Source organism: Otolemur garnettii, unplaced genomic scaffold (assembly GCF_000181295.1).
Source record: "Otolemur garnettii isolate 467f Iridium unplaced genomic scaffold, OtoGar3 scaffold00025, whole genome shotgun sequence".
NCBI classification, from domain to species: domain Eukaryota; kingdom Metazoa; phylum Chordata; class Mammalia; order Primates; family Galagidae; genus Otolemur; species Otolemur garnettii.
This window is the reverse complement of record NW_003852420.1, coordinates 14,926,852-14,938,543: the sequence shown is the minus strand read 5'-3', so window position 1 is coordinate 14,938,543 and position 11,692 is coordinate 14,926,852. Positions and strand designations below refer to the sequence as shown.

Genomic DNA, 11,692 nt, shown 5'->3' with positions numbered 1-11,692 from the left:
TTTTTTTTTTTTTGAGACAGTCTCACTCTGTTGTTCTCGGTAGAGTGCCATGGCCTCATAGCTCATAGCAACCTCAAACGCTTGGGCTCAAGTGATGCTCTTGCCTCAGCCTCCCAAATAGCTAGGAATACAGATGTCTGCCACATTGCCCAACTATTTTTAATTTTTTTTTTTTTTTTGAGACAGTCTCACTCTGTTGTTCTCGGTAGAGTGCCATGGCCTCAAAGCTCACAGCAACCTCAAACTATTGGGCTCAAGTGATTCTCCTCCCAAGTAGCTGAGACTATAGGCACCAGCCACAGCACCTGGCTAGTTTTAGAGATGGGGGTCTCACTTTGGCTCAGGCTGGTCTTGAATTCCTGAGCTCAAGTAATCTACCCACCTCAGCTTCCCAGAGTGCTAGGATTACAGGCATAAGCCACTGAGCCCAGTCTCCCAGCTATTTTTAGAGACAGGGTCTCACACTCAGGCTGGTCTCCAACCCCTAAGTTTAAGTAATCCACCTGTCTCAGCATCCTGGAGTGCTAGGACTACAGAGGTGAGCCACCACACTCAGCTGGACAAGCTTTTTTTAGGAGATAGGGTCTGGCCAGCACAGTGGTTCATGCCTATAATCCTAGTACTCTGGGAGGCCAAGGCAGGTAGAGTGCCTGAGCTCACAGAATTGAGATCAGCCTGAGCCAGAGCGAGATCTCCTTTTAAAAAATAGCAGGCATTATGGCCGGCACCTGTAATCCCAGCTACTTAGGAGGTTGAGGCAAGAGAATTGCTTGAGCCCAAAAAGTTTGAGGTTGATGTGAGTTGTGATGCCATGGAGTTGTGAATCCATGGAGTACAACAAAGTGAAACTCTATCTCAAAAAAAAAAAAAAAAAGAAAGAAAGAAAGAGAGAGAGAGATAAGGTCTTGCTCTGTCACTCCACCTAGCCTGGACTGCAGTGGTGGGTTATATCACTGCAACCTCAAACTCCTGGTCTCAAGCGGTCCTCCTTCCTCAGCCTCCCAAGTAGCTGGGACAGTAGACATGCACCACTATGTCCAGCTGGGACAAGCTTCTTGACATTTTTGTTTCGGTCCTTTAAATACTCTTGGAATCTAAATGGCTCAAAGTGCTCATGCCAAAATTTATGGCTATGAAATCTTTTATTTTTCATATTTATTAATTATTGCTCAATTAAATTCACAACCAAAATATGGTTTTAAGTTATCCTTTTGTTATTTTCATTTAAACCATCTTTTCCACTCTGGGAGGGCAAAGCGAGTAGATTGCTTGAGCTCAGGAGTTCAAGACTAGCCTGAGCAAGAAAAAAAAACTAGCCAGGTGTTGTGATGGGTACCTGTAGTCCCAGCTACTTGGGAGGCTGAGGCAAGAGGATCGCTGGAGCCTAAGAGTTTGAGGTTACCATGGGCTATGATGCCACGGCACTCTACCTAGGACAACAGAGTGACACTCTATCTCCAAAATAAATAAACAAACAATCTTTTATATTGAACACCAGGCTACTTGAGGGCAGAAACCTCCTTCTAGTTCTTGGCCTTCCCCAGGGCCTGCTCTGGGTATGGTCCTCTAAGGACAGACCTGCTGACCACCCTCTCCTGACCAGGTCACCCATGTAGGTCACCACACCTTTACCACAAGACCCAGCTCCCTGGCCCGGCCTCTCGCCCCAGCCAGGCTGTGGGTGCCCCAACCCACAGGAGGCCAGGGGCCCACAGCAGTCCTCTGCAGGCTGGGGGCAGAGCCACTGCAGCACTCCTCATTCTCATTCTTAGAGAGTCTAGAGCAGTGGTTCTCAACCTTCCTAATGCCACAATGTATTTTCATTGTTAAAAAGGGGTTGCGACCCACAGGTGGAGAACCACTGGTCTAGAGAAAGTCGGGGCAGTGGGGGCAGACAGGGCCATGGCTGATGGGGTTGGAGACACACTCCCCCAAATATGGTAACTTGGCAGGTTGAATATTTAAGCTGAAGGGATTCAAGACACAGTATGCTCCGGAAGGACTTTCTGACCTTTCCCTGAGGCAGATCAGAAGACTCTCACATGAGAGGTGCCCTCTGTAGGCAGGAGGGAAGGAGTGACCTTGTCTCCAAGGACACTAGAACACAAGAGAGGGGACTGAACCAACAGGCCTTGCTAAGTTTCTCCCAGGTTATTACACCTAGCTCATTCCCTCTTTGTCCTCTCCTATTTCTCCAGGACTTTCCACTCTTCATCAAACCCAGCATAAAAACAAACCAACCCAGCATCAAACCCCTGCTTCTTGGGGGGATACAGGGGTGTTCATTTCCTTATGAAGGCTCCTGGGTCATGTAAAACTTATGTTAAGTAAATCTGTATGCTCTTCCCTTGTGAATCTGCTACCTGGGCCCCAGCCAATGAATCTAAGATGGCCAAAAGGGAAAGATGTTTCTCCTCACCCTGAGAGCCAAGGTCTAGTGGCCCCAGTGGATGGAAGAAGCACAGAGAGCAGTGGGCACACATGGGCAGGCAGACGTTCAGGCAGAGCCAGAACCACCAAGCTCCAGGAGTCACAGAGGCACCAGTTCCTGAGGACCAGGCCTGCCAAAGCCTCCAGGGCATAGCTGAGGGCTCAAGGAGCAATTCTCTCCCTGTCACTTCTGGGGAAAGCCCCCGGCCTGCTTATGACAGCCATCTGTGGCCCAGTAGATAGGACTACCAGAACCATTCGGCCTGGCTGTCAGAGCAAGCTGGAGAAGCAACCTGGGAACAAAAAGGGTGGGACAGAGCGGCCGTGCCACTTCCTACCTACTGGCCTGGGGCAATCCATTTGAGCCTCTGAGTCTGTTTCCTCAGCTACAAAATGGAGACAAATCACCCACTTTACCCGCTCATGAACACCTACAGCAGTGGTTCTCAGCCTTCCTAATGCCACAGCCCTTTAATACAGTTCCTGTGGGTCACGCCCCACAGGTTGAGAACCACTGACCTATAGGGTTGTGAGGCTGAAACAAGTCAGAGGACATGTAGCACCAGGCCTGCAGCCAGCACCTGGGTCAGCACCACCAAGGAGTGGCTGGTGGGCTCAGGAAGGGGTCTCACTGCAGGGCGGCACCAGCACTCATCCAGCCACCCTCAGCCCCGCTGTCCAGGGAAGAGGCTCCTTACAGGGGGACGATTGTCATGGGAAGGGAGAAGTGCAGGCGGTACTTGTTCTTCCTCATCTCCTCCTTCCCCTGGAACTCGCGCATCATGTAATCCATACACTCTTCCTGCGGGAAGAAAACACAAGGGAGGAAGGGTGTTGGCCAACAGCTTCAGCACTGTGCTTTAGGAACCCACGTCTGGCTTCCAGGTTCCTCCCCATCTCCCTCAGCCCCTTCCAGGGAGATCTGGAGGCTGCTTCCAGAGCATTGGCCAGGGGACTGAGCAAGCAACAACCCCATTCTAGTATCCCGAATGTGTCAAGGGCAAGCCCCTGTGAAAACTGCACAGGAAGCCCTTCCCCCTGAGCTCACGGGTAACGCTAAATACCTCTTCAGATCACTTCATGCCTGGCATCTCAGGAGAAGCTCTTTACTCACCCCTGCTTCATGGATAATAGGAATGAGGCCTGATTAAGTATGTATCAGTTGCCCAGCTCATGTTAACAAATTAACAGCAAGGGAGAACCCAAAACCAGGGCCTCTAGGCTAATTCTAGACGCCACTTACTTGATCCCTGAAATGATGGCCAAGGCCAAAATGAGCCACTGTATGAAGCTCTAACAAGAAATAGGCAGTTACATGTATTTAGAAGGATTAATTGAGTGAGGCTTCTCTGTGTAAAGGGCAGGGGATACTGGAAATAGGTTTATTATAGCAAGTTAAGAGTAAGAAGAGCAAAAAACTTAAAAAATAAAACCCAGAATCTATACCTATACCAAGGGGTAGTATGATATGGCAGTTTCCTGGGGCTTAAATATTGGCTCAGTCACTAACTAGCTCTGCAAGTTTCATAGCTTTGCTATGCCTCAGTTCCCCACCCAATCAAATGGAAGTGAATAATAGCACCTACCCCAAAGAACTCCTATGAAGTTTAAATAAAATATTTTAAAAGTATTAGCACAGTGCCTGGTGTAAATGCCAGTTATCATTACCAGCTTTACTACGTCAATATGTCAGACTATGTTCTGTACTTTTCTGCAGACTTAAATGCTATCTATGCTCACTGCAGAACATTTACAATCTGCAAAACACAAAAGCATTATTATTATGACTTTTGGATTTAACAGCCATAGGTTTGCCTTTTCTTAATGAACACCAAGGACCATGAGTTGGTTGTGTGTGGCCCCATGGTGGCCCCCGAGCCAGGCAGGAGGCTGGTGTGCAGAGAGCCACGTGGCAGGTGGGGACACCCTTGCTGCCCACTGTTGTGTACTCCACAGGTCTCATACAGGGACCAGTGACTGTGTCACTACTCTCCTGTACTGGAGGTGAGGAATGAGCTGTGATGAGCCCAGCTCACAGAAGTCTCAGGATGGCCTCTCAAAGACACCCAGCTGGGGCCTTCTGCGGCTGTGACCACCCCCCATCTTCAGTCCTCCATTTGCTCCACTGATGGGTCAAAGACTGTACCTTCCAGCCTCCCTCTAGCCACCTGGGGCAGCAGGGTACCCTTCTCACCCAGGTGACGACGCCATTACAGTCCGAGTCCACCTTCAAAAACAGTGCCTCGAGCATCTCATCTGACACTGTGCCCAGAACCTTCTTCGTGGCCTTGATGAAACCTGCCAGGTCCAAGGCTTCAAGGAGAGAAGAAAGAACGCCCTCCCCTTAATCATGAGACACTAGGCCTCTCTTTGGCCTCAGTGTTCACCCAGGTGTCTCAGCACTGAGCAGGACATATGAGGACCATGTTCACCAGGGGTTTTGCTGCCTACCCCACAATCGGGAACTGCCCATCACAGGGGAGGGAGAAAGGAGACAGCCCCAGCCAGGGACAGGGAGCCCGAGGAAGCTGCCTTCTCCCCAGCCCCCCAGATACTATGCCTCTCTGGGCCCTGTTAGCCTTCTTCTGCATTCATCTCTTCCACTCTAGCCTGGGCCAGATTCCGGAAGCTTCCATTCTCATTTGGTTATCTTTGCATCTTCTCTGTTTGATAGTTAATCACCCCACAAATACTAGCTGAGCACCTATGCACCCATTGGGAGTGCTGTGCTGGACCCACAGCAGCAGAGGGGACAGGCACTAAACAGACCAATTCCTATTCTGAACATTTAAGACAGACTAAGCATTGAGAAAAAAAGAAACTCTCCAAAGAAAAGGAGAAACAAAATGGTATATAATGGCAAAAACATGTACTAATAAATTCAAACATGTAGAAGGAGAGGCTGACACGGTGGCCCACACCTATAATATAAGCTACTTTCAGAGTCTGAGGCAGGAGGATTGCTTGAGATCAGGAGTGGAAAACCAGCCTGGGCAACATAACAAGATCCCACCTCTACAAAAATAGAAAAATTAGCCCAGTGTGGTGGCGTGTGCCTGTAGTCTCAGCTACTTGGAAGGCTAAGACAGAAGGATCATGTGAGCCCAGGAGTTCGAGGCTGCTATGAGCTATGATAATGCCACTGCATTCCAGCCCAACCCAGGTGATAGAGTGAGACTCTGTCTCAAAAAAATAAAATAAAAGGCAATCATCAAAATGTAAACTTTGGCTGTAGGGACAGATGAGGAGGGGAAGAGCAGGCAAGGATAGACTATTCTCTCCATGCTAGGTTTTGCAGCTACAAGGGGATGTTTGCAAATGGGTCAGTGACCTCTGGTTAACATTTTTTTAATCATTAGATTTTTAAAAAGTGCTTCTAAAAGCCTGCCCAAACATTTGGACTCCTCACTGTGCACTGCCTGCCTATCTCAGCCTAATGCTGCCCCTTCACTCTCTGTACCCCTTGGTGTTTCACCCCCTGCCGAGCCCACGCCCACATCTCAGCCTTGGCTACGTTCAAGTGGTTCCTTCCACAGGGAATGCTTTCTTGGACTATCTATGGAAGCCATCCCCCTCCACTGCCTGGCTCCACTGTCCTGCCTGCTGTTGTCTACCACTGCAGTCTCCAACCCCTGAACTGGTACTGGGTCCATGGCCTGTTAGAAACTGGGCCACACAGCATCACTGCCTGAGCTCTGCCTCCTGTCCCCTCCACTTCCATTCATGGAAAAATTATCTTCCATGAAATTGGTCCTTGGTGCCAAATAGGTTCTGGTCTGTGGCCTTCAGGAACCAGGTCCCACAGCTGGAGCTGAGGGCCAGGCAAGTCAGTGAACCTTTATCTGTATTTATAGCCCCTCCCCATCACTCATATCATCACCTGAGTTCCACCTCCTGTACCTCCCCCCAATCCCCTCTCCCTCATCCTTAGAAAACTTATCTTCCATGAAATTGGCCTCCGGTATCAAAAAATTTGAGACCACTGGTCTAACACTCGGTTTGTTTGTCTATCTTTCTGCCTGTCTTCTCTCTCCATCCAGTCTGCGAGCTCTGGGATTCTGGGAATGAGCCTGCTCCTTCTGAGACTAGGTCCCCAGCATTCAGCAGACACTGGTCCCTGAGGGTTTCTGTGGACACTAAGATGTCCTGGCAATGATACCACATACAGGCGTTGTTCTCTGTGCTTACAAATACTCAACCTACTGAGGGAAATACGACACAAAGAGGTGAGGTCACACAGCCAGTAAGTGGTAGCACCGGGTACTACCCCCAGCAATCTGGCTCCAGAGCTCTTACCCCTACTCTGCGGTGCTCACAAAACACCCAGCACAGGGCTACAGCAGTATTACTATAGACTGCTGTAATCTGTTGGTAGACTAAGTAACAAATGAAAGCCTCAACAAAACACACCTTGCTTAAAGAAGGATCTGTCTTGCTTATGTGGAGGTTTTTTTTTTTTTTTAAATTTCAGGTTAACGTGAGAGTACAAACAACCAGGTCATAATATTTGAATTTGTTAGAGTCCCTCTTATAGTTATGTCTCACACTCAAAAGTTGTGCCAAACCGTGCCCATTCAGTGGCAGCACCCAACCCCCTCCCTCTCCATTATTCCCCTTCCCCCAGGTTGAATTGAAAGGAGTTTTTCTCCTAGGTGGGCATGCATCAGATCCTCTACTGGCTTCATATTAGTACTGAGTAATTGGATAATTGCTTTTCCAGTGTTGTGATACTTTACTAAGAAAAATGTGCTTAAACTCCATCCAGGTGAATACAAAAGATATGAAGTCACCATCCTTTTTTATGGCTGAATGGTATTCCATGATATGTGAGAGTCAAATGGAGGGACCTGCCCAAATAGAATGTGCCCACCCCCACCCTTCTGACCCCTTGAAACCTCCATCCACCCTAACCCGTGCTGACTTCCTTCTCGAGCTCAGCTCACCCACACCTGGGTGGAAATAAAGGCCAATGTTGCCCACACAGAACCTGGACTGTTTCCCTCTGTTCACATTTTGGAATAATCTTTTATTTTCAGTCTTTGACCTCTCAGTATGCGTATGTCACAATTTGTTAACCCATTCCTGAATCAATGGGCATTTAGGTTTTTTCCCACATCTTAGTGATTATAAATCAATAAACTATCTAATGCAAATATCCTTATGATAAAATATTTTTTTTCTTCTGGGTAGAGGCCTAGCACTAGGACTAGGGAGTCAAATGGGAGATCTAATTTGACTTCTTTGAGGATTCTCCATACTTCTTTCCAAAGAAGCCATTTTAGATTGCAGTCTCACCGACAGCATAAAAGTGTTCCCTTCTCTCCACACCCATGTCAGCATCTGCAGCTTTGAGACTTTGTGATGTGAGCTTGCCTTACTGGGATTAGGTGATATCTCAGGGTGGTTTTGATTTGCATTTCTCTGATAATTAGTGATGATGAGCATTTTTTCATGTGTCTGCTAGCCATTCATCTGTCTTCCTCAGAGAAGGTTCTGTTCTTGTCTCTTGCCCAGTGGTAGATGGGATTGTTCACTCTTTTTTGTTGATTAATTTGGGTTCTCTGTAGATCCTAGTTATCAAGCCTTTGTCAGATTCATAACAAATACCTTCTCCCATCTGAAGGCTGGCTGTTTGCTTTGTTGCTGTGTCCTTAGCTATGTGCTTGTGTGGAAGTGTAGCCAAGAAAGAAGCTTTGGGTGGCATTTCACAGTCCTACCATGTATAAGATGGACATCGGGCAGCAGTCCATGAGCACTGGAGCCTTCCCTTGGGAGAGAGCTGGAGTCAAACTGCCTTTATGTGCCTTTGAAACCTCCCTGGGAGAATGACAGGCTCCTTTTTAAGAACCATTAATTGTCCTCAAAGACCTGGGATCAATCTACACTGAGGCTCAGCAAAGATAACTTGCAGCACAGCAAAGAGATGCCTAGTGCACCCCCTTTTCTTTCCAAAGCAAGTGCCAACAGTCATGGTGCCCAAGAGATGGCGTGGAGCCCATGCTCATCATCCACCTCCTTCAAAAATGTTTGAAAAAGAAAAAATGATCCTGTTTTACTTACCCTTATAAAAGAAAATGAAAATCTCAGGGCCACCTCTCCCCCAGCTCCTTATGCAAAAGGGAAGGCAAAGACCTCAGGCATCTGTGAAGAGCTGGGCCCCCCAGATCATTCCTTGCCTGCCTCCCGTAAGGAAGGATATGCAAATTGTAACTTTAGGTCTAAAGTCTAGCTCCTAAAACTAAATTTTTGTTAATAGATTACAAATTTAGGCAGCGCCCGTAGCTCAGTAGGTAGGGCGTCGGCCACATCCACTGAGGCTGGTGAGTTCAAACCCAGCCCAGGCCTGCTAACAACAATGACAACTGCAACAAAAAACAGCCAGGCATTGTGGCGGGCACCTATAGTCCCAGCTACTTGGGAGGGTGAGGCAAGAGAATAGCTTAAGCCCCAGAGTTTGAGGTTGCTGTGAGCTGTGACACCAAGGTACTCTACCAAGGGAGACACAGTGAGATTCTTGTCTCAATAAATAAATAAATAAATAAATAAATAACAAGTTTATTAGTCAAGCACAGTAGCTTACATCTGTGATCCTGGCACTCTGGAAGGCCAAGGCAGATCATTTAAGCTTAGGAGTTCAAGATCAGCCTGATCAAGAGCAAGACACCGTCTATTAAAAATAGAAAAACTAGCCAGGCTTTGGAGCTGGCACCTGTAGTCAGGAGGCTGAGGCAAGAGGATCTCTTGAACCCAAGAGTTTGAGGATGCTGTGAGTTATGATAATACCATGGTACTCTACCCAAGGTGACAGAGCAGCATTCTGTCTCAAAAAGAAAAAAAAATTACCAGTTCATTTTCTCAGGTGCAGAACAGGGACAAGATCATTCTTCCACCTAAGCAGGGACACTTCCTTCATTCCCTTTTTCTCTTTTAACATTCACCTTAACTTATGTAAAATGTAGATTTCTTGAGCCTGACAAAAATATAACCATTTGCTTCACTGCCCAGTCCTCTGCTCTTTTTTTTTTTCTTTTTGCATAGGCCCCAGTCCCTCTTAAATACTGAAGCTCCCAAATTCCCTTTCAGAAAAAACAGTCACTGGCTCGGCACCTGTAGCTCAGCAGCTAGGGTGACAGCCACACACACTGGGGCTGATGGGTTCGAACCTAGCCCAGGCCTGCCAAACAACAAACAGAAAAAGAAAACACAATCACAGATTTGTCTGTGATGTTTGTTTCTCCCATTTGTGTTCTCAAACTCTGGCTTAATAAAATCTCCATTGATTGAGATGTTTGCCTCAGTCACTTGTTTGGATTTGTCACCCTACATCAACAAAAGGTGAATTTTCCTTTCTCCCATTTAAAACCACAGCCATTTTTTTTTTTTTTTTTGCAGTATTTGGCCAGGGCTGGGTTTGAACCCCCCACCTCCAACATATGTGGCCAGCACCCTACTCCTCTGAGCCACAGGCGCCACCCACCACAGCCATTTTTTAAATAAGAAAGTTCTTTTTGCATAGATATGAAGACATTAAGTAAAAAGAGAAAGAAAAACTTGTTAAAATTAATTTTTTTTAACGCAAGGAGTGAAACAGTATAGGCAGTAGGATGCCACTGCATATTAAAAATGGGGGAAGTGGCTTGGCACCTGTGGCTCAAGTGGCTAAGGCGCTAGCCACATACACCTGAGCTAGCAGGTTTGAATCCAGCCCGGGCCCACCAAACAACAATGACGGCTGCAGCCAAAAAATAGCTGGGTGTTGTGGCGGGCACCTGTGGTCCCAGCTACTTGGGAGGCTGAGGTAGGAGACTAGCTTGAGCCCAGGAGTTGGAGGTTATGAGCCAATGAGCTGTGATGCTATGGCACTCTACCCAGGGCGACAGCTTAAGGCTCGGTCTCAAAAAAAAAAAAAAAAAAAAAATGGGAGAAGTGACTAAATGTATGTCTACACTTCTAAAGGTCACAGGAATTAGAAAGTAGTATCCTCCTGAGGGACATACCTGGGTAGGGAGGGAGACATTTTCTCTCTATGGCAGTCGTTCTCAACCATCCTAATGCTTCAGTGTATTTTCATTGTTAAAAAGGGATCACGACCCACAGGTTGTGAACTGCTGCTCTATGGCAAAAAGGCATCATGGTAAAAGTACCTTTTGAATTCTGAACTGCATGAAATATTGCTGTTCAAAACAAACACAAACACAAGAAAAACCTCAGCCAAAGATAGTCCTGCTAGAGTCCTCCCAGACACAATAGTGGCTGCAAACACCAGAACTAGAACATTCCAATCAGAAACCACCTGGCCTTTCAGTCAGACACGAATTGTCCCCCCTCGGCCTCATGTTGCACAGTCATAACTGAGAATTTGTTATCCTTTCCTGTCCACATCACAGTGTGGTCAGAACACTCAAAAGAAATTAATGAAGCAAGTAAATGGGACCCCATCGTTGGCACTTACAGTATAGTAGATGTAAAGAAAGATGCCTCTAAGCATTCTTATCATTTAACTTTAAGGAGTATCATCCCAAGAAGGGGAAAAAAATCAAGCTCTCAACAGAAAAAACATCTGATGCAAAAATGACATGCTTATGTTATTTAAACTCAATAAAACCAAAATGCCCAAAAATAGAGGAATAGCTTAGTCAACCAGTGGAACACTTGCATCCATTAGGAAGGATGGTTTGGATGACTATATAGCAATACGGAAAACATTAACATTAAGTGAAAAAGAAGGGTCTGAAATTACATATATAGTACAATCAGAGACATATGAAAATACATGGAGCCATCTATGGTGGAAGAACTTAAGGAGGCCCCATAACGTCCACCTCCTAGTATTTATGCCCTTCTGTGACCCCTTCCTTTGAGCAGGGGACCTATAATCAACAGAGTATGGCCCAGATGACAGGATGCTTGAGACTATGTGCACAAGATTACATGACGTGTTATATAAGATTTTGACACCCAGCTTCTTGGAGCTTCTCTCTGCTTTGTTAGCGTGAGCCTTGCAAGGAACTATATTGGTGAATCCCACATGACCAAGAAGTGTAGGAAGCCTCTAGGACAATGATTTTCAACTAGTGTGCCATGGCACACTGGTGTACTGGGAGATGATCTTAGGTGTGCCACAAAAATTTTTAAAGATTGGCTCGGCGCCTGTGGCTCAAGCGGCTAAGGCGCCAGCCACGTACACCTAAGGTGGCGGGTTCGAATCCCCAGCCCGGACCCGCCAAACAACAATGACGGCTGCAACCAAAAAATGGCCAGG

At 46.8% G+C, this 11,692-nt stretch overlaps 1 protein-coding gene across 1 annotated transcript in view; it reads right to left on the bottom strand.

The window, feature by feature from the left end:
* Positions 1-11,692, bottom strand: part of EFCAB8 (EF-hand calcium binding domain 8) — a 73,897-nt gene that overhangs the window by 60,224 nt on the left and 1,981 nt on the right. The window contains exons 3-4 of the mRNA XM_023512257.1: positions 4,625-4,743; positions 3,129-3,232 (exon numbers count right to left, since the gene is read on the bottom strand). Of these exons, the coding sequence (XP_023368025.1) occupies positions 3,129-3,232; positions 4,625-4,743 (223 nt within the window). The remainder of the gene's footprint in view (positions 1-3,128; positions 3,233-4,624; positions 4,744-11,692) is intronic.